This window comes from Periplaneta americana, chromosome 15, assembly GCF_040183065.1.
Source record: "Periplaneta americana isolate PAMFEO1 chromosome 15, P.americana_PAMFEO1_priV1, whole genome shotgun sequence".
NCBI lineage: Eukaryota > Metazoa > Arthropoda > Insecta > Blattodea > Blattidae > Periplaneta > Periplaneta americana.
In genome coordinates this window covers 65,117,791-65,141,234 of record NC_091131.1, presented here as the reverse complement: position 1 = coordinate 65,141,234, position 23,444 = coordinate 65,117,791, and the positions used below count along the sequence as shown (strand labels likewise).

Genomic DNA, 23,444 nt, shown 5'->3' with positions numbered 1-23,444 from the left:
TGCCAATAAAAATATTTCCTGGCGCCTTACTATGCAAAATAAAAGGCAGTGGAAAGTGACTTGGTTTCAAGACCTGCAGTGTTTACAATTATCATGTACCTACTACAGGTGCAGTACGTATACATAAACAACGTACAGCATTTCTCAGAAGATACCATTTTTATAGTAAACAATAAAAGTTAGAAAAAAAAAAGTTTCAGTAAAAGTTGTTTCTTTTTAAAAGTAGTTTCCAATGGTACCTTCAATGACATGACATTTCGAAGTTGACCACATGTACTCCTACTTCCGGTTTGTTCCGGGAAATGGTACTATCACCAATCGATTCTTTACATAGATTTTGATCATCAAAATTTTTTTTATGAACAACCAGTATCATATAGTTTTCGAGAAAAATGGCTGATACAGGTGGTCTGAAACACCCGGTATGTATAGAGTGAACCGTAAGTAATGTCATTAATTTTAGGGGATTATACTTTGAGATATTTAAAACAAAAAAGTTATACAATTTTGTTCATTTTTGCTTCTTTTTCGAGATAAAAATTGTTTTATGTGAAACATTTCATAGCTTGTTTTGGGAAAGCCATTGATTTGATTCCCAATATGGTCAGTCAATTTAAGAGAGTAGTGTATTATCTTAATAAATGACTAAAGGAATTTTAGTTTCGTGCTTTAAATATGCAGAAATTTGATCTGAACAAATGCAATCTTTCTTTCTGAAAAGGAATTTTAAAATGTTGGATTTATTCGGATCAAATTTCTGCACATTTAAAGGACAAAACTAAAATTATTTCAATTAATTATCATAATACCTTGCTCTCTTACACGACTCTTACCGGGTATTAAATCAATGGCTTTCCCAAAATACGCAATGAAATGTTTTATATAAAACAATTTTTATCTCGAAAAGAAAGCAAAAACGATCAAAATTGTATTAAACTTTTTTTGTTTGAAATATGTCAAAGAATAAGCCCTGAAATTAATGACATTACTTAGGGTTCACTCTTAATTGTATACGTACATTATTTATTTATTTATATAGTAACTACCATCAGACTGTCGGCCTAGTTGGCGAGTTGGTATAGCGCTGGCCTTCTATGCCCGAGGTTGCGGGTTCGATCCCGGTCCAGGTGGATGGCATTTAAGTGTGCTTAAATGCGACAGGCTCATGTCAGTAGATTTACTGGCATGTAAAAGAACTCCTGCGGGACAAAATTCCGACACACCGGCGACGCTGTTATAACCTCGGCAGTTGCGAGCGTCGTTAAATAAAACATAACATTTTTTTTTTAACAGCACCGTCAGATTTTCTCCTGGTAACATAAAATAATTCTTCACTGTGCAACAGAATACAAGACACTAAGAGTAGTCAATATAATTATAAATATCTGTGGTATTTGGTATTTTCTTGTTTAACTACGCTTTTGTACAACGGAGTTAGGGCCTATGTAGCGTCAAAATTCAAACTTTGAGCGAAAATTGAACAATAATTTGCTGAGAGACACCTATCGTGCCCCAAGGGTTCTTTTATATGCCGCAAATCACATAACATTTCCACCACAAGTATTCAAGGTAAGGTGGCAGCGCTAAATTTAATTCCTTTCTTCTTCGTTTCTGTTTAGGGAAAAGAAAAATCCTTCCTCTGTATTGTATCTCCTAAGAATCTGCGACAAATATAGGCCTACACCTAAATATTTAAAATTTTTAATGAACTAAAAAGTATTTGTATAAATATCTCATTTTGTAGTCGGACAAAATATTAATAATTATTATCCCATCAATTTTCAAGTCCCCCCCCCCCTCTCATGACAGGATTTTGGCGTAGTCGTCATTAATCTATACGGTCTCTTCCTTCCCAGTATCGGTCGCATTCACTGATGATCTTATAGCCATGCAGCTTGCAATGTCTCCTGTTCATCTTTTCTTGTAATTCAATTTTAAAGTAATAATTATCAAAATAGTAACTAATACTGATATAAAATCATGAAACAACTGAGTGTGCACAAAATTTGTTGATTTTTGTTTTAATTTAAACAAGTCTGACCCATCTTAAGAATACGAAAAAAATATAGGCTACACCTAAATATCTGCTGCGTTCTAATTGCATACAATCTATATAATTGTAAATATCTAAATATTTACTATACAACACTAAAGGAATTCCCAATTTCTAGTGGAAGAAATATTTATTGTCTTATCAGTTATTTCAAAACAGCCATTTTCAAAGTAATTAAGAAAATTTATGAAACATTTAGTTGGTTGATTTACGAAATTTTTGTCGTCTCTTCATTTCGAACATATTCGCATCATATTCAGTCTCTACTCATTCTTGTTTTCTTTTCCGCGAACAGAACATCTCGATGAAATGTTTCCTATTAGGTGGACAGATGGAAGTGGACAGATTTCTTGCCTTCACACTCAGCTGATTTAAATAAATTGGGCTTCTTTCAGCGTGGTTATGCAAAGTCTTTGAAGTGTATGATTCAGAAACTTTCCTCGGCCGAATTGTTGCAGCCTTTTCAGCAGAAGATTCGTGCCACGTCAGGAATTTGGAAGCGTGCTCGGGGCTCAACGAGACGACGGGCTGAAGGTCTGTAATGAGGCAGGAGATAGAAGTGTTCGACAAATCCTCTAAGGTGGTGAGACGAAGAGATTGTCATAAAAATCTTAATAAATAAGAAACTAAGCTTTCCGGACTTCTTGATATAACTTATAAATTTAGGTATTTGAAGAATTCATTTCTAAAGATTTGCCCTACATAAATTCGCACGTTCTTTGGAATGTACTTAACTCGTTCTTATTATCGAAGCAATGGTTGTAAGAACATCGCTATCTAGGTTAAAGAATGGGAAGATCTCTTCAATTGTAATCGTGTATATAAATAATTTTAACCTTGCAATGTCGTTTTCAATTGTAGAGAAAACTTTCACTTAACTTTTTTCAGTTTTTATATGCTTTTCATATTTCATATGTTGTCCATAGCATGTTGTGTGTTTAGGTAACGAAAGTTAGAAATGGAGCCTACCCGTGTCTCGTGTACTGTGACGATTGAAGTTCAAAGACCGAATCTTTATGTGGAAAAACCTCACAAAAATCATACACACAAGTGCAAAGAAATTCCAGGACCAGCTAAGAAAGGAATCCACCTTCACTACCCTTTATCCGGAAGTGGCACACGTAGTTCGTGGGAACTGCCAATGATCTGCAGCGGAAGGATGCTGGCTGACCGCGTGCCAGTGTAGCCCTCGTAAATCAGTTCGCACTGCTGCCAAGCGATTGCAGTTATCACGATCGTCGATTCACAAAGTTCTGCACAAGCATTTGCGTAAAGTGCAACTGGTTTATACGCCCTTCAGACACTAGATCATGATGCACAGAGTTTTCTTTTGGCATGCACATTGACAACGATGAAACATCCTCAGACGTGTTCTCTTCAGTGATTAAGCAACATCTCATGTGTCCGGCGTACTAAACCGCCATAATGTTAGGATCTAAGGCTCAGAAAACCCCCATGACAAGTGAATCTGTGCGCAACAGCCTAAAGGTAAATGTATTGTGTGGGGTCATGTGCAATCGAATCTTTGGCCCATTCTTCGTTACAGAAAAGACACTCGCAGCCAATGTGTACCTGGACATGCTCACTGAATTTGTGATCCCGCAACTGGAACACATTCAACTGACGTCATCTTCTAACAGGATGGAACAACTCCACGCAGGGGTTTGGCTCTGCGTGAAGTTTCCGATGAACAGTTCCTTGGAAGGTAAATTGGCAGAGATCTCCCGACTCCATGACCATCTCGCTCGCCGGATATCACCCCTCTAGACTTTCTCTTACAGGATTATTACAAAGACTGCATGACCATCTCGCTCGCCGGATATCACCCCTCTAGACTTTTTCTTATAGGATTATGACAAAGACGTCATGTAACAAACACCTGTTCGCAATTTGAACGACCTAGAGCAACGGGTTGAGGCAGCCATTATGACTGTCGATGAAGGAATATTTGCGCGAACCTGCCAGGAACTGAAATATCGCTTGGATGTTCTTCGTGCAACACAGGGTGCAAATGTAGAGGTCTGAACCAAAGCAGATACTGGAGTAGGAAGTCGAGAAGAAAATGGAATTTGATCTTTCTTAGTTATTGCTAATTTTTGCATAAAACTTGGAGAGATGTCCTTTCAAATGCAGAAGATCTCACCGCGATACTGTGTCTGGTTATTTATTAATTCAGTGTTCAAATTATACGGGTAGTTTATGGCACCTTGTACTACATGATCCTATAAACTGCGATATACTCGTAGTGAAAGTAATAATAATAATAATAATAATAATAATAATAATAATAATAATGAGAGGAATATATTAAACACAATATCGGGTCTCACGATATTCCTTTTTGAGTTTCCCTGCCACACAATATGAAATAATGCGGCATCAAACAAAACAGCAATTATGGACTACACGTCTGTAAGATCTTTTGTTTCAGAGGAATTACCTACACATAAGACTTTAGGGATTAATGAAATTTACTTGCGTTATTTTGAAAAACCGATTTGTCAGTTATTTAAGGAGACAGAGCAAGAAATTGCAATTGTATGAAGACAGTGAGTAGGAGTTCAGAGTAAGAAGGATACAAGTACATATTACACTTCGCAGTAATGCATTATATGTATTATCTTGGTTTTCTTTGTTAGTTTTTCTCAAGTTTCATAGCCTTGTTATATTTTTGTCGACTTTTTTAATGTCTTTTTTTTTTATTTCACTGCCAAACCAGAATTTTGTGAATAATGTTAGCGTACTGCAGTTAATGGAACTTGTTAGAATACCGTATTGTATTTATTGGACCTCATTAGAATGATAACGCTTTCTTTTTTCTTTCTTTTTAACATTTTCTTTCTTTCTGGAGTGGATGTAAAACAAGTCATTGTCTTCTTAAAATTTTTTAATGAAAGGGGAATGTTTCCTCAACGAAACCTCATAGTATTAAGGTCGTAAGAGCATCTAGTCCCTACTCTCCAGCACACTGAAAAACTTTAAAAGTGTACTGTGTTGTTGCGGGGCAAAGCGGCCGGAGCGGCTGCGTAGCTCAAGGGTGATTGCTGTTAATTAATTCATTCACACGCATTTGTGTAATTATTTGCAGTAATTAGAACAACAGCCTGCGGCTCCTTGCAAATACCACGACACGGTGCAAGAGCTGCTAAGGAGCACAACATGGCGACGCGAACTGGTTCACTGACTCTGAATACCGCGCGGTGCAGGATCTGGCGTCTCCGAACACGCGTGCTGTGCGGGCTGCATACGCACTGCAGTTCTCTTTATGAGGATTATATAAACTGGTAGTAACTAATATAAGCTACGCTGTGGATGGCTTTATGAGGCACCTGGCATCTGATCGGAATAAATAATAAGAGGATAGACGCTGCAGTAAATCGTTGTAAGAGGCTTCGTGATAGCTGATTGGTATAAATATACTAGGATAGGTGCCACAGTAGGTCATTGTAAGAGACTGCGTGATTGCTGATTGGTATAAATATACTAGAATAGGCGCCGCAGTAGTCATTATAAGAGGCTGCATGATGGCTGATTGGTATAAATATACTAGGATACGTGCCGCAGTAGTCATTGTAAGAGGTTGCGTGATAGCTGATTGATATAAATATACTAGGATAGGTGCCGCAGTAGGTCATTGTAAGAGATTGCGTGATAGCTGATTGGTATAAATATACTAGGATATGTGCCGCAGAGGTCATTGTAAGAGGCTGTGTGATGGCTGATTGGTATAAATATACTAGGTGCCGCAGTAGGTCATTGTAAGAGACTGCGTGATAGCTGATTGGTATAAATATACTAGGATAGGTGCCGCAGTAGTCATTGTAAGAGGCTGCATGATGGCTGATTGGTATAAATATGCTAGGATAGGTGCCGCAGTAGGTCATTGTAAGAGACTGCGTGATGGCTGATTGGTATAAATATACTAGGATAGGTGCCGTAGTAGTTCATTGTAAGAGGCTGCGTGATAGCTGATTGGTATAAATATACTAGGATAGGTGCCGCAGTAGTCATTGTAAATGTACGTTTTCCTCGGTGCGACTATTGCGATGATCGTTCAACAATTAATTATTATTGAACGATGAAACGTTGAACGATAATCGTTGGTTACCATTTTGCTCGGAGCGTCAACGATTTGTTGATTTTTTACTAGTTGTGTGTTTTCATTCGCAATCGCATCGTTCTAGAGCAGCCGTGGCGAAAATGTGATCGTGCGCCGAGCCACTGTGTAACCTGCAACGTGCATAGCACCTATGGAGGGAGGCGGACCCCGAAGGAGAAGTGAAGCAACTGTCTGACTTATTAACGGATTTTCATTTTCCTTACGTCAAGCACTCAAATATGATTTTATACAGTACAAGGCTACAAACTAATATTGAGTACGTGTAACGAAGAAAGAAATGAATAATAAGACATAGGAAACATTACGGACTGAAAGGTCCGGGGTTGGATCCCAGGTGGTGACAGGATTTTTTCTCGTTGTCAAACTTTCAGAACGGCCCCGAGGTTCACTCAGCCTCCTATAAAATTGAGTACCGGGTCTTTCCCGGGGGTAAAAGGCGGTTAGAGCGTGGTGCCGACCACACCACCTCATTCTAGTGCCGAGGTCATGGAAAGCATGGGGCTCTACCTCCATGCCCCCCAAGTGCCTTCATGGCATGTTACGGGGATACCTTTACCTTACCTTTTTTATCACAACCTAAAATTAACTGTCCTCAGAATGTCTATGCGACAGATTTTCAGAATCAGGAATTATGTCACTTACTGCCAGTCGTAGTTGATGACGAAGGTATTTGTCTGTCAGTCGTGATCTAAATTTGGTTTTTACTATTTTCATTGTTGAAAATAATTTTTCACAAACGTAAGTTATAGCGAACATGCCTTCAACAGAGCAAGCGAATAAACGAAGCTTCGGATATTCATCTTTTGTTTTTGGCAAAGATTTGAAAAGTTCAACATTTTTCAAGTCCTTACATATAACTTTCATTTAACATCACGTTGTAAATCTGTGAGTTTAAATTGAACATCTAACCGCATTATTCGTACATCTGCTGAAAAAGGATCGACGTATAATAATAATAATAATAATAACAACACTTAACCTTTTAATGTTTCATGAGTAACATGTCGTATAATGCCGTTTTATGTTACACAACCTTTTTCCTCGTAATACTTGTGAACAAATCATACATTTAATATTCTCATCATATTGGCAGCAAAAAAATGCGTCCTCCCATTCTACTTTCAAACTTTCGTTTTTGTAGAGGTACATGGTTCCGAGAGAGACATCGCGACGATACGCCGCACGCAGGTCATAGACAAATACAAATGGAACGGAGTTTGACTCCAGTGAGTGAGAGGGTGGGGGTTGGAGAAGGTAGAAAGCAAGAAAAATGCATAGCTATCATTGCTAGCCACAATGTGCTCGTGAGTCACATTTTCGCCACGGCTGTTCTAGAGGAAGATTGTGTTTAACAGAATGAGTTTAATGAGTAGACGTAAAAGATTACTTAAATGCCTTTGATTGAGGAGATGGAAGACGACGAAATACATCTCCATACGTATGGGATGAAAAGAGCCAAAAAAAAAAAACACCGTCTGCTTGAGCTCAATAATGAAGAGAGAGACTGTATCAAAAATTTGAATAACTTAGTTAATAACTTAATTTTCCAACTTCATTGACAAACTCAGCCCATATATTGTCCTTGACCCTTTGATTCTTGTAGAACGCATGTGACAGCTGACTCAGTGAGGGATGATTCGCCACTTCCTCGAGAAGAATTTCATCATCCGCGTCAGAAAACGAAGGAACCATGATACACGTCTTTCTCATAAAAAAACGTTAGCGACTGACGATTATAGTCAACCTTTACCTGAACGACTATTCAAGAGGTACGATCGTCGTTAACGACTCTAGCGGCAGTCGCTCGAAGGAAAACAGTTCCATATGAAATTCAAAGCAATAGTGCTCAACGATTATCGTTGCACGATCATCGTTGAACGATCATCGCGATAGTCGCACCGAGGAAAACATACCTTAATAGAGACTGCGTGATGGCTGATTGGTATAAATATACTAGGATAGGTGCCGCAGTAGGCCATTGTAAGAGGCTGCGTGATGACTGATTGGTATAAATATACTAGGATAGGTGCCGCAGTAGGTCATTGTAAGAGGCTGCGTGATGGCTGATTGGTATAAATATACTAGGATAGGTGCCGCAGTAGTTCATTGTAAGAGGCTGCGTGGTAGCTGATTGGGTATAAATATACTAGGATAGGTGCTGCAGTAGGTCATTGTAAGAGACTGCGTGATAGTTGATTGGTATAAATATACTAGGATAGGTGCCGCAGTAGTCATTGTAAGAGGCTGCATGATGGCTGATTGGTATAAATATACTAGGATAGGTGCCGCAGTAGTCATTGTAAGAGGTTGCGTGATGGCTGATTGATATAAATATATTAGGATAGGTGCCGCAGTAATTGTAAGAGGCTGCGTGATAGCTGAATGACCGATTATCATAAAACAAGTTCTGGGTATATTATTTTAGTATTTACTGTCATACTAAATGCGTAAAATTCGAAATAAATGAGTATAGTAATGCGTTTACAGTATTACGAAAACGGGTTCCACACTGCGGTGCATCTGCCTGCCTCGTCAGCACGTATCTCCATTTATTTTACCTGGGCCCTCCCCGTACAAACTCATGGGCTGTAGTGCACCGCAGCGAGCCTCAGTAACCTCTACGGACGAGTCCTCGACCGTGGGACAATATTTTAACCTGGTGTTAACCAATTTTCAAGTGGGTGATTCGTGAGCTCTGAGCTCACATATGCGTACGTCAGTATTAGCTGCGAGAAATAAGCGTGCAGCATAAATACAAAATTCATGTGCAAGAATATTGAACTGGGAGTGCTTCTAAAATCTATGTAATGTTTGCCATGAAAGAAAACTGTCCTTCTAGAAGTAAAAGTTCAACACTGATCTCTGCCGTGCTCTCTCATCTTTGCTTACATTCGTGTCTATGAACTGCTTTAGAGAATTTTTCGAGAAATACACTCAACGAGCTATTCCAGATGAGTCAACGCTTAGAGCATTTTTCGAGAAATACACTCAACGAGCTATTCCAGATGAGTCAACGCTCAGAAAAAAACGAAACTGTACAGAAGATAAGAGAAAAAATTCAAGACGGTTCAATTTGGGTATCCGTTAATGAAACTACAAATAAAGAAAACAGGCTAATTTTGACAAAGGCAATCATTGGTTTGTTATGTGACCAATATTTTGAAAGGATTCTTTTACATTGTGATGTTGTAGGAAAGTACAGTAACAAAACTGTAGCAAATCTGTTCATTGAAGCTATGGGTATTCTGTGGACGGAAGAGGGGGGGCCTTAAGTATGATAAAGTGTTGCTTTTTATTAGCGATTCCGCCCCTTATATGATGAAATCTAGACAAACATTAACTGTTATTCATCGTAAAAGACTCATTTCATTTGTGTAGTATTCATATTCGAGTAGGCCTACTTTAAAGAAACTTTTGTGACCTATTATTTTAGTTCACACCTGTGGAGTAACGGTCAGCGCGTCTGGCCGCGAAACCAGGTGGCCCGGGTTCGAATCCCGGTGGAGGCAAGTTACCTGGTGGAGATTTTTTCCTGGGTTTTCCCTCAACCCAATACGAGCAATGCTGGGTAACTTCCGGTGCTGGACCCCGGACTCATTTCACCGGCATTATCACCTTCATTTCATTCAGACGCTAAATAACCTGAGTTGTCGATACAGCGTTGTAAAATAACCCAATAAATCTACAATTTTTGTATAAAAGAATAAACGATTTGTGTTATTTGAATTTCTTATTTAATGAATGAGAAGTAAAATATGACATACTTTAAATAATTAAATGGAAATAGTTATTTTTGGTTATTTTAAGTATCTGTTAGATATTGAGACAAAAATAACTAAATATGGATATCTACTTTCGTAATCCTTGTTTTGGTAAGAGGGAATAAAAGTGTGTGTTATTTGAATTATTACAAATATAGCTATATTTTAATTAAATGAAAATTGTCATTTTTTTTTTGTTTTAAGTCCATATTTAATTACATAATCAGATAAAAACAACTAAATATACATTTACATGTTTATGCATTTTATACTTAAAATTCGTTCTCTGGTAATGATACGTCATGGACGACCTATAATACAAAGATAGGCGACGCAGGCTCGTGCACATGATTTGAATATGGGTGAGTAGATGATTTTTGTATCAGGAATGTAATTTATTTCCACAACTTTGTATTTTATTTCCCGTGTGTGAATAATTATTATATTACATAATTTTTGTGGATATAACTTTTTACACGGGATGGTTTTAATGTCTGTAAGTACTCTTTTGTACACGAGCTTTTAATTGTCTAAAGTTGTCTGCAACTAATCTCATATGAGAGAAGGTAGACGCCGCGTAGATAGTTCTATGAGGTTACCTAGCAATACGATGTATTGCACTTCAATTCACGCTGTAAGGTTGCCTGGCAACTCATCGGATAGTAGAGAACGTCACCGCAGTAGCTCGCTCCCTTATGTTCACTAGCAAATCGTCGGATCCTATGAGGGTAGGCGCTGGAATAGTTCGATCTATGAGGTTTCCCAGCAGCCGATCGGAATAATTAATATGAGAGTAGGCGCCTCTGTAGATCCCTATGTGAGGTTGCCTAATAACTGCACGTAATTGTGTTGGTTCTGGAATACCGTGGCCGTGTAAGGTCATGAACGTAAGTATGCGTGTTGCCTAACACAGCTGTTCAGTAGTGAGTCCTAGATCCTCCGCCGTGGTCCGGATCCTGCGGACCGCATGTTGTGGTCCTCCCCCTCTTCCGCTTCTTTATGCTGCCATGGCAACTACTAGCCGCGCGGATAAATGCGGCCCTTGAACCGGGGCAAACCGTGGCGCGCGGCTCGAGGTGCCCCCGCCCCGTTCCCACGCCGCTTCTCAAGACGAGCGACGGAGCGAGCGTAGTCGAGGAGGACAGTGCTAGCGCGGACATGGCGGAGTGCGTGCGGCCGGCCAGCTGATATGGATCTGCACCAGGTAAAAGCCGTGTTGTTGCAGCGTGGCGCTGGCAGCGTGACGTATGGGCGCCGTGTCGACGTCACCGCCGTCTGCCGGAAAACATGTCCGCCGGAGGGGGGAGGGACAACGGGTCAGCAGCTTCTCACGCCCGATCTGGGTCGCGTCGATCCAGATTTATTGATACAGCGTCGTCGAACAGCATTCCGAGGAGTGGGGGGATCTCCGATCGTGGGAAGATGGCCGTAGTTCCCGTCCTGTTCTGGCGTCGAGCTCACCATGCCAAATGAAGGATCATTTTATTGGCTGTAGTGTCTCAAGAAAGGAATAGGGGATCGCTGATATTTGTAGTGGATAAGTGCTATTGTTTCCTTCGAGCACTTCACCTTTTCCTGTCCTTCGCATTCCACCATTGCTCCATTAATTGACTGAGTAGCTTGCTGTGTGTGACAAGGTGAAATATGTGGTTGACAAGTGTGAATACTCGACCTTTCCTTGCCGTGCCATTCCACTGTTGTTACTTCATCTGAATAGCTTGCTTTGTGTGATGAGAGTACCTAGTGGATAATAGGTAGTTGTGCGTATATGTCGTTGAGGTTAATGGAAACAAGATAGTTCCGATGTTTTCTGAACTTCGGCATTATGACATACAGCCAGCACAACGTTCAGGCCGCCTTTTACTCCAAGGAAGATCCGGCACTCCATTATATATTAGGTTGTTTGTACACAGAGAAGACTCGAAGTCATTTTTGGAGAATATTACTACAGGATGTTCATGTTAAAGCACAACAGATACAAATGATAAATATTTCAGCATTTTAAGTCATGTTCTGGCTACATGGTATGTAACTGTTCAGGTGCACAGTTTTAACATGTGAGTTAGAATCCGGCGAAGGCATGGTTGTCTCTTTATCAGTGCCATATTCTGTATTATCTTAGTGAAGGGATCAGCATCGCGCTGACCCCTTTCACGATAATCTTATCTTGTGTCCGGCTAGTACAAGGTAGAAGAAGACCAAAATATGGCGAAGCCCGCAGTAGGAAAAACTTTAGATAGACAGAAATCATGATCTTTGTGGAAGTTTCACTTTAATTATAGACGGCAGATGGTGAACCGGAAAAGAAAGCGCAATCGTTGAGATTTCTTGTGTTGTCGGGCATCGAACCACGCACCTGCGTGCCGCGCAATAAATTGTTAAGCCCCTTCGAAAGCCGAGAGGGGTTCGTCGCCGCTACAGTTACAATGGTCGTTATAGCGGCCATTAATTGGCGAGCTTAAAGATGTGACGTCCCGGTGGGTGCGGTTAGCACTATTACGTATGCAGCACTCACATTATAATAAACCATTGCACTAACCCCAGTGATATCTCTATTGCCCCCACCCTCGCGACTGTCGGCAGCTGCTATGCTTCGCAGGCAGCGGTGTGCAACGCTGGCTGCACATCGGCCTACTCAATTCACGGAGGCACGAACCCGGAACTGCGGCCTGCGGTGCGCACCGCTGCACGCGCAGTTGAGGAGCCTCGTGCTCGCTCCATGTGGACGCCAGTTTTTTTAGGTACACGGGTCATTGGTAATGCATATCTCGATAGCATGTTACGTGCCCAAAATACCGAATTATTGTTGTTGTTATGGTAACTGCCGCCGTGTTTTGTTTGTATTAATAGTCGCCGGAACATTGCTTGATTAGCTAACTGTTAATTGCTGCCAACATAGTAGACTTTCGATTATACCATTCTTTCAAGTTATCAGTGGCGTGCGGACAAACTGCCGATTATTTTTAGTACTTCTATTGTGGGATCACGCTTTTTTAAAGAAAGTACTAAATACCAGTTTGTCATGCCGCCCTGTGTATGTGTGACTTAGTGATGGAACCTTGTCACAATGACATCGATAATAATGAAGACTTGCAAGCACCGTATCTACAATCAGTTCAGTGCAACATTTTTCAGTAATTTGGAACTATAACTACTGTACCAGTTATTATGTTACGAACAAAATGAATGGAAATACACCAGTGGTCCTCAGTCTTATGTACTGTAGGTATTAATGCCAACCACATGCAAATGGGCAGCACAAATATTGCAGAAGATATTGAGCGCGTGTGAAGTACTTTTTACCAGAAATTTAAAAAAAAAAAGCTTGTATATGTCTGACGGATGCTAATATTTAGTGAGTCATTCACTTTGGCTAATTGATATTATATGTTACGCATTACATTTTATTTGTGGAAAGGCCACAACAGAAATCTCCGTGGGTCTCGGATTGAAGATCGTCGAAGTGCACATATGCTGAGTGTCCTTAAATTGGGTGAAATTATTCCAAGAAAGCGGAAATTATATATTTGTAATAATTATGTCAATGATAAGGAGCTTGAAACGAAAGGAGACAAAACTAATAGCGTTAAAAAGTAACCAAGAATGGAGAATAAAAAATGGAACTTATAAATTACAATTCTCTACAATTAAGTAGAAAAGATCTAAAAGAGCATTATTAGTTATTCGGGGAAGATAGACGTACAGGTTAAAAGATCGCGATTCAAAATAAAAAAAAATAGTATTACTAATGTGACACATGGTTTGTCATTATATATTTGCATTTGTCGTAAAAATTAATTCCTTTATCATGTTGTGTATGCCATCACAGTTTATAGTTTTTCTCGAACTAGATAATTTCAAAATCACGATCTAAATTAAATCCATGCACCCAAGTAAGATGAACGTTCGCTTTCTGGATTACACACACATTCTAAATAATCCCAAAATTAAGACACTTGACTTCATTTATATACTGTAGAATACGATTTAACTATATGTGATGTTTCACAAATTTACTTAAAGTGTTGGTACATATGTCTATTGCTATGGATTGTAATGTTTTTGTCTTTACGAAAATGGGCATTTTGAAATGATGTGCATGTTAACATATCATTAACAATAGGATATGTGAATCTGTAAGGCGTTCAGATGTTCATCCACATGTGACAATATGTTTACGATTAATGATAAATACTTAGATTTATCTTCTGTCCACGAGACTCGATGTTCGTCCGTTGTCTTGTGATTGTCCTGTGATGTCTCTGCGGTGGCCCTGTGCCATGTTAATCCCATGACCAGGAAGGCTCGCACTTGTGAGATATCTAGTGTGTGATTCATTGACTCTCCCTCCCCTACCCGCAGTGGCGTATAAGAAGGAAAAGGAAGAGATTGAACCGATTAAGAAAGAAGAAAGATAAATCCTTGGACAATGTGCTCTCTCTACTCCTTTTCCGCTTGTCTACCCTTCTGTGGTGTAATCTCGGGATTTGAAAACTTAAACAGAGTTCGCAACGAAAAGTAGAAATAATTCTATATGTAATGATTTATTTTATCCAAACGTTTCTTAGTGGACACTAAATGATTCGTCACAAAAAAAATCGTGACTATTCTTGAAGTCGAAGTTAAAAATCATTGTGTGCTTTTGGTTTCAAATAAATGTCCATTAATTTGTTACAAAAATTGTTATATTTCATGTCCACCATTCCTGGATAAGTTGACTTCTAGTTACTTTTTCGTTATGAGTGATGCTGAAATCACGTGTTTTCAATGAATCTCGATTTTTTTTAGCATTGCAATACAGTGTTTCCTATAATGAAAGAGTGAAAAATATTGCTCATAGATGGCAGGGTTTAAGTAGTATTAAAACAGTTTACGTGATTTTAAGGATAAAATAATTATTTATTTAATAAATTGTATTACTTGCGTGTTGATTCGACGTTGTGGAACACGATAACGAAACTCTTCTAATTAAGTGTTAAATTAATGTTCATAATGTTTAAAGTTTAATCGGCCGTTATGTACATCATATTTAACGATTAAAGCGCACAGCTTTAATATAGCGTGATAGCCGTAATCGTGGGTTCGAATCTCTCACGGTGTATGTGTGCGTATGTATGTATGCCTATTTGTTTGTCACCAGTGTAATATCCCATGATGTCTTGTAAAACTTAGATGGATTTTAAGTCGAAACACTACGAGGACTGTAAGTGTCATGAGTCCTTCAGTTACAGCTTAGTTTAGTACAGACTGAAGACTAGACTGCGCATTGAATTAATTGTTTTATTACAAAGCATAAAATTAAGAAATCTTCAGTAATTCTGGCAGTTCCAAGTAGAATTTTTAACACAATTGGACAGACAGTAGATATAATATTTGACCTGACAGTGCATGAAGGACCAAATTCGACATAGACATGCCTCAGCAGAGGTGAACTATCATCCAACCAATACGGGGTAACATATGGTCGTCAAGATGATTTTTCCCGCCGTTATATAAAACCGAATTTCGCTAATCACTGTAGTTCTCCAAATTCATCATGATGCTGGGTGGGCTCCTATCCCATACATTGACCGAAATCAAGCGATAATTCCTTCACCCATGAAGATTCGAACCAGTGCTCATTCCGTACCGATAGACGAAGTCATGACGCCTTAGATCACGCAGATACAGTACGAGACATAGATACACTACAACTGCAGATAATCTCGGGATACTTCTGTTTACCTTGTTCTTTCTTCCAGAATTAATAGTAATAATCCTTAGAACTTTGCAGTAGCAGCGAAAAACTACAACCTATTCCCCAATAGACCATGTTCATAGACTTCACAGTTAGTATTATACTGACCAAACTAGTTCGATTAATTAAAATGTGTCTCTGTGAAACGTATAGCAGAGTCCGTGTACTCCAACCACGAGAAAGTCTCCAAGGAATGAGAGGGAGCGGGGTGATGCTGTGAATAAATGTTGATGTCATAAGATCACACACATGGGTACTCGTATCACTATTGGCTAGCTCTCACAGCACAAACGATAACACTGATATACACATTTTTATACTACCCTAGTTACAAAATTAGATCACGGTTAATCTCCTGGTCTTTTAATCCCTCCATACAGGAAATAACATATGCAAGAGAGCGCATGATTTTTAAACTGACGTTATAACTCTAATATTATCTATCTACTTCGCTCCAATAGATGACGCAATAGTAAGCACATTCCTTTCACGGTTTATCTCCTGGTTGGAGAACAGTAGGTCAGTTTCTGGCGGATGCTTTTCCAATTCACTGCGGGTTAAAACAAGGAGATGCATTATCACCTTTACTTTTTAGTTTAACTTTGCTCTAGAATATGAGGCACGAAAATTCAAATTATTTTCTTATGAATCGAGTGTAACACTTCAAATGATTTATATTTTTAACATATGTACAACATACATATTGAGCACATAAGATTTAGACGATTTCCTTTAATTACTACGTATGTTTTATTTTATTTAGATTCATTGAACCTTCACAAGAAAGAGGCATATCTCTCAAACATTTAAAGGTGCTCAATATGAATGCCCCGTATGATATGGTACCTGTCGATGCGGTGTTGAAACTGTTCCCATACTTTTCTCAGCATAGCACGATCAATGCTGTCAACAACCCTGGCAATCCGCAGCCTCAACTCGGGAAGATTGTGTGGTAAGAGTGGAACAAACACAGCTTCCTTTGTATAGCCTCACAAAAACAAGTCTCAGGACGTTATATCTGGTGAACGGGGAGGCCACCTTAAAATATTTAAATCGTTCTCTCCTGCACGTCCTTCCAACGTCGTGGTAGATGGATATTGAGGTACCAGCGTACTTGACGGTGACATGCAGTGGTGCGCCGTCCTGTTGAAAGATGAAGTCATCCTTAACATCGTTTAGCTGTGGCATCCATTCTCTAAGTATATCCAGATAACAGGCCCCTATTACTGTTGTTTCAATGGAGAAAAATGGTCCATGTATCTTTTCGCATGACATTGCACAGAACACATTAAGCTTCGGTGAATCACGCTCGTGCTCAACGTATGAAAAATTGCCTCATCGCTTAATATCAGTGTCAGCAAAACCATCATCTTGCACTCCTTGGAACTCGTCGTAGAAATTGTTACCATAGCCACCTATAATAAAACTTTGGGCATTTCTGTGTGATTCAAATCAAATTCTGTAGCCGAAGCTCGATGTTATTAATATAGGATGGCTGCGAAAACTTCTGCTCGCCATGTATTATAAGACTCGGATAGTTATGCATTAAAAAGTGCAAAATATGTGTGTAATTATGCGATTTAAAACATGGATACATACAGTAACAACAAAAAATATATACTACCCGAAACTTCCCGAAAATGATGAAAAAATCGGAATTACGTTCTTTGTCATTATTATTTCTGTCATTGAAAATCTGAGTTAACAAATAACAGAAGTATAAAAATATAATATTGTAAAACTCACCTGAGTTAATGAAGTGGAACTGCTACTGTGGTAAATTGAAGCCAACTTAATTCTTCCCAGTACAGTGTATTGAAAACACAAATGATTCTCCGTTACTTAAAATTGATTTGTACTGAGGAAAACAACGTTCAGCGACAACAGACGTTATTGGCGCATATTTAAAGCTTATGATTTCTGATTACTGCTGGTACTATTATAAGGTACTTCTTAGTAGTATTTATTTGACCTTGTAGAGATAACGCCATCAGGCCTTCCCTACTCCTCCACCTAGTGCTAACAATAAAGTTGTGTTTAATTATTATTTATTACTTAGTATTAAATTAATAGTAATAAATTAATAAATAATAATTAATAAAATAATAAATATTTTTAAAACATTTTTCAGCGAAACTCGCAATGTGTGTAAATTAACACTACAAATTTTCCCCTTCTTGCTGCCTACCTAATAATCTCTTTTAACTTAAACGTAGTACTAAGAATTTTGTTTGATTATTATTATTATTATTATTATTATTATTATTATTATTATTATTATTATTATTATTATTTTAACGAAATCGAGCTTTCCAAATTCGTGCCGAACTTGTGACTATCTGAGGCTAGAATCATTCAACTCAGAATTGCGAAACTTTGCGGTATAATGCTTGATTGAAATAGAAACAGCTAATGTTCATTTTATTTTGACATTTAAAAAGAAAGGATATACAAAATTTTCATTTTAGCAATTATAGCTTTGGATGCGAATCTGAATCTTATTAAAGCCTTGGTTTTTCTGAACCGACGCATGCGACATGCGAGGTGCGAGACCCGCGTCGCACAAATCAGGAGTACACGAGAGAAGATAGTGAGTGGTTTCTATAATTGCGAGGTACGCAGACCTGACATCTCGTAGTTACAGAAACCACTCACTATCTCTCGCGTAGTCCGGATTTATGCGAGGCGGGCCTCGCACGTCGCATGCGTCGGTTCAGAAAAACCAAGGCTTAAAGGAAATGTCAAGTAAACGTGCAGAATGAGCTGGCATTATGGTGACTGTTTGGTGTATATGCCAATTCGCCAATGGAATGTAAGAATCCGCTGAATTTAAACCAATCAACGCCACCTATAACTGCAATCTGTCCTATTATCTGCCTTCCTCTAGTCTCCTCATATCCATATAGCTTAATGTTGTCTATCATCTGATATCTTCTCCTACCACGAACTCTTCTCCCGTTCACCATTCCTTCCAGTGCATCCTTCAGTAAGTAGTTTCTTCTCAGCCAGTGACCCAACCAATTCCTTTTCCTCTTCCTGATCAGTTTCAGCATCATTATTTCTTCACCTACTCTTTCCAGCAGAGCTTCATTTCTTATTCTGTCCACTTCACACACATTCCATTCTTCTCCATATCCATATTATATTATATTATATGCATATTCAGTCATTAACCCTCAACGGGAACTCATCTGAGACGGAAGTGAGTTTCGTAGATTTGTTTTCAAACAAGAAATATATGAAGTTCAAACATGACAAAGAAATCTGTTGTATTTTCGGGACAAAAACATTCAAGTCCACCATTAAAAACATTCTATGGACAAAATATAAGTAACAAGAATATTGGTAACCACATAAAAGAACGTATTAATTTCCTAAATTATCGTGTAAAAATTAGTTTGAAGTTAATGTACATTCAATTTTTGTGGAAAGTTTTTTTATCTCCTATAAAATTTTCATTTCTGAACTTCACCGGTTTTTGCACCCAGGTCTTCAGTTCTTTTCTGCTTACTTGGTTACGTAATAGAATGGATCGATTTTTTTATTCAGAGTTAGAAGGGGGGCGGGGAGTTGTATTATGTCCCAGTACTTAAACAGAAAAAAATTCAGTTTCCTAAAAACTTTTTAGCTAATGCGCAATGGCCTTCAATATTTAGAATTTTCGTAAAATTATACCCATATATTAAATAATTATTTGACAGTCCAAATGGTCGCTATTTTTATCCTTTAGTACCTAGTATTGCATGTATGCAACATGAAATTGTCAGTATTTTTATATTATAAATAAAAATTACTGTTATTAAATTGTAATCCTTTCCTTCATTACATTACTAGTGTTGTATTTCGGCATGGTTTTTTACTCTTTCGAATCAAAATTTAGATGTCAGGTTCAGAAGGGCGAAAACCTACGAAAATTTTGAAAAATAATTCTAATATGAAATAGTTAAAAATGAAGGTATGGATTCTGTGTGCTACACCAACCCAAAAATCACCAACGGGGAGTTTGCTACAAATGAGGTTCATCCTTCCCTTCTTTCCTCCCAGCCACCCACCCATACACCCACCCACTCAGTCACTAACAAATAACATTTTTAATTACGCAGAAATGTAATAGGCATATGTACCACTGCAAAGACATTCCTAAGAGGGTTTCAAGCTTCATTTCTCCTTTAGATTTCACATTCGTATTAGTACAATCGCAACCTGTAGCTACCGAACCTGAAAAGTCTACATTGTTTTCTTTTACTTCGCTGGACATGGCACTAGCAATATTGTTTGCTGTTGCTGGTTAGATTAAAGATGCATGACCACTGCCCGGTTCTTCAGTTTTGCTCTGACCTTCTAATTAACTGCTCTACAGCTGTTTTAATGGCCTATCTATCTATTTATTTATTTATTTATTTATTCTGGTGTAGTTAAGACCATGAGGCCTTCTCGTCCATACCACCAGAAATACAAATACAATAATAGAAATAAAAAGAAAAATCACACTATAAACAAAGTAAAGCCACACAAAAATATACACAGATTGCAGTCACACAAACTTTAGATGAGTGGTTAAGTATCATAATTAATTATATCCTAACTATATATTTCTAATGCGTACACTATTCTGGGTTCTTTCATCTTACACCAAAGATCGTACTGTTGTCGCAGGAACTCTTACCCAGAGAATATGAAGGATGCTGTAGAATTTCCCAGTTCCACCTGTTAAGTAATTAACTACTTTGACAGCTACGTGACAACGGGCACCATCGTGAAGCAGAACGGAATGGATATTCAAGAGATTTCGACGCTTCCGGCATATTGCTGGTCGCAAATATTTTCCCAGAAATAGACTATGCAGCATCACGCGTGTTCCAATAAAATTGGAACGGAATGAATGATTAATACACTTTCATAATCGTAAATAATTTTAAATGGGTCCTGATCTTGTCTCCATGTTTCTGGCTCTAGGATGTTGCAGACAACAGTCTTATTATTACAATCGCTGCATATAGAGTACGAATAAGCTAATATAACTTACAGATAACACATATCAGTCACCACTTCATCTCATACTGCCAGCTTACATTAGTCACCGCTAGGAACTGAATACTAGCAGTGTTGACACTAGTTTGCGTTACCTCACAGCATCTTAAAACAGTATCTTTTCTATGTTTTTTTAGTGTACGATAAAAATGCTACTTTAGTATCGATGTTTATTAACTTAACGTTATTGATCGTATTTAAATTAGGTAGAATGTGACATAACAGACAACAGTACTGAGACATTGATTCCCCCACATTCAGCTCGCCGTCTTGCTATCCTTGATAAACAAGAAATGCGCACAAGTGTGCATAGGTTATTGGTTAGTCTTCGGTGCTAAGTTCGGTTACTGTTTTCGGATACTGTAGGACGTGGTACTTATCACACATTGCACCACAGAATTTACAGATAGGCTACATTTCTCGAACACTGTATCGAGTTGTGCTGCACACTTTGCACCGCTAGCTAATCTTGTTACTACGTTCCTCATGCGCTGGTCCCAGTCCAGCTTCTTTACTATCACTTAAATTACTTTGTTTTTTTCCCTGTACATTACATTTGTTGGCGTACATAACATCCAGTTGTTAGAATCAAGATAAGAATGAAATATAGCGGTCAACAGCTGTGGTGGTCAAGATTTAAAATGCATAGTGTGATACACTCGAAAACTGTAAGATATTTCTAGAAAACGATGAGATGATAATTTGACCATAGTGGAGGAATCATCGTCTTCATCATTTTCCTGAAATTTCATTTAGGAGCATAAGGCATCGACATTTGAGGCGCTCAGAGCTAAAGTGGATCAAGTCAAATTTTCATAAAATTCATTTTCTGATTATCTGAAGTTGGATCTTTTCCGAGCAGTAATGGATCAAGTCTTAATTCCAAGCATTCGCCGGTAGGTGACACACGTCACTTTTGGCTCAGATTATTTGTTCACGATGTTCAGAGCCATAGTGGATCAAGTCACCAAAGCGTTGCATCAGTTAACATCACAATTGTTTATATTTTATAAATCTAGAATTTGGGAATGGAGCAATAAAATTATTGCTAGTGAAATTAGATAATCCTCTAGAGCAAGTTAACTTTAAGTACTATTATCTCAAAACTACGTCTCACGGACTTGATCCACTTTAGCTCTGAACGCCTCATTTGTGAGAACTTACCACCGAACACGATTTCCCGCAATTGCGTTCATTTCAGTCTTCTTCTTCTTCTTCTTCTTCTTCTTCTTCTTCTTCTTCTTCTCCAAGTGCCTCTATTTCTGGCACCTTGAAGATTTCAATCAAGAACTTGTTTTAATAGCGTTAGAGTTTTTTTTCTAAGGGTGTGGCCACTTCCTCTTCCTAACTAACTTATGTCTCCAAAGGCTCTTCTGCAGTTTGTTTCCAGAGTAGGTGATTACTTACAACCTCTGGCCAGTGAATATTAAATATTCTGCGTAAACATCGATTTATAAATGTTTGCAACTTCGAGTTCAGATCCATAAAATTGCTTTTAAATTAGTGGAGGAATAGTAGGGGTAATAAATTGCATTGTTCGTAGAAAACCTCACAAGTGTCAAAAGTATTTGCTTGGGGTCGCTCAGCGATTATTTTATTTAATGTTTGTATGTCATGTTTAGATTAGGATTTAAAAGAGTTTTGTCATTTTAAAAAGTTGTGATAGTCTACAAGTTAAGAACATTAGAATTCCACAGATGAGACCATTCAGTGCGATCAATGCTCATATTATTAATGAATCTTGAATTCCATTGTGTGCTGCGGTGCAGGGGATGCCCATTCAGCTGTAGATGGGACCCAGTCCACGTATATCATTGTCGTAAGGTTGGCAACACCGGCCTGTAATGAGCTACCATCTCGAACTTTCCGGGAGGGAGGATGCCATTCAGTATCAGTTCTCGCTGCTGGTGGCAACAACCCCCTCTCGAGGACACCGAGCCCTAGAGTGGGAACCCCAACTGTTGCGGAGCACCAGCTCCACTGCAGCGAGAGCTGGCGCATTGTTACACAGTACGAAGCGAGGATCAATTCTATGTGCATTATTAATTACAACTCAACCTTAGAGCCAGTCTTGTTATGTCGCGTTAGCACAATGTATGTTAACTATATCTGGTTGCTAGGACACTAAATCATGCAAACAATAAACTGATTTAAGAAAGTTAATCTTATTTTAATATGCGTTACTAATTGCAACTCAACTTGATAGTCTTGTGTCGCGTCAGCGCTAACTTTCTTAACTGTATTTGGTTGCAAGGATTCGAAATAGTGCTAATAATAAACTGATTCAAGTTCATTTTATATAGGCCTACATTATTAATTACAAATCAACCTTACAACTAGACTGTATGTCCTGTTCACGTAACTATATTTGGTTGCAAGGATATGGAACTTTGCTAATAATAAATCGATTAAAGGAAATATCTATTCATTTTATGTGCATTATTAATTGCAGTTGAACCTTAGAGTTGGTCTTGTTCTGTCTAGTTGGAATCTGTGTGTTTGCTTAATATGGCTATGGGTTACGAAATCGTCTAATACGGCATAAGGAATTTGTTGCGAAGTCCATATTAGCTGCATTTTAAATTTCATCTAACTGGAATTAGTCGCGTGAACACAATCCTGGTTAATATCTGATTGCTGGAACATGATTACATGCCAGTATTTTAAACTGAAATCGGGGAGGGGGAGACTTTTGGGTTCATTCAAGGTGTATAATTAATTACATTTAAACCTATAAGAATC

General features: G+C 38.4%; 1 protein-coding gene across 12 annotated transcripts in view; it reads left to right on the top strand.

The window, feature by feature from the left end:
* Positions 1-23,444, top strand: part of da (transcription factor daughterless) — a 196,742-nt gene that overhangs the window by 120,780 nt on the left and 52,518 nt on the right. Inside the window, exon 1 of one of the 12 annotated variants that reach the window (XM_069847464.1) lies at positions 11,068-11,138. The exons of the other annotated variants lie outside the window; for them this stretch is intronic. Coding sequence (XP_069703565.1) covers positions 11,124-11,138 — 15 coding nt within the window. The 5' untranslated portion in view covers positions 11,068-11,123. Of the gene's footprint in view, positions 1-11,067; positions 11,139-23,444 lie in introns of those variants that run through there. 12 annotated transcript variants of the gene reach the window in all.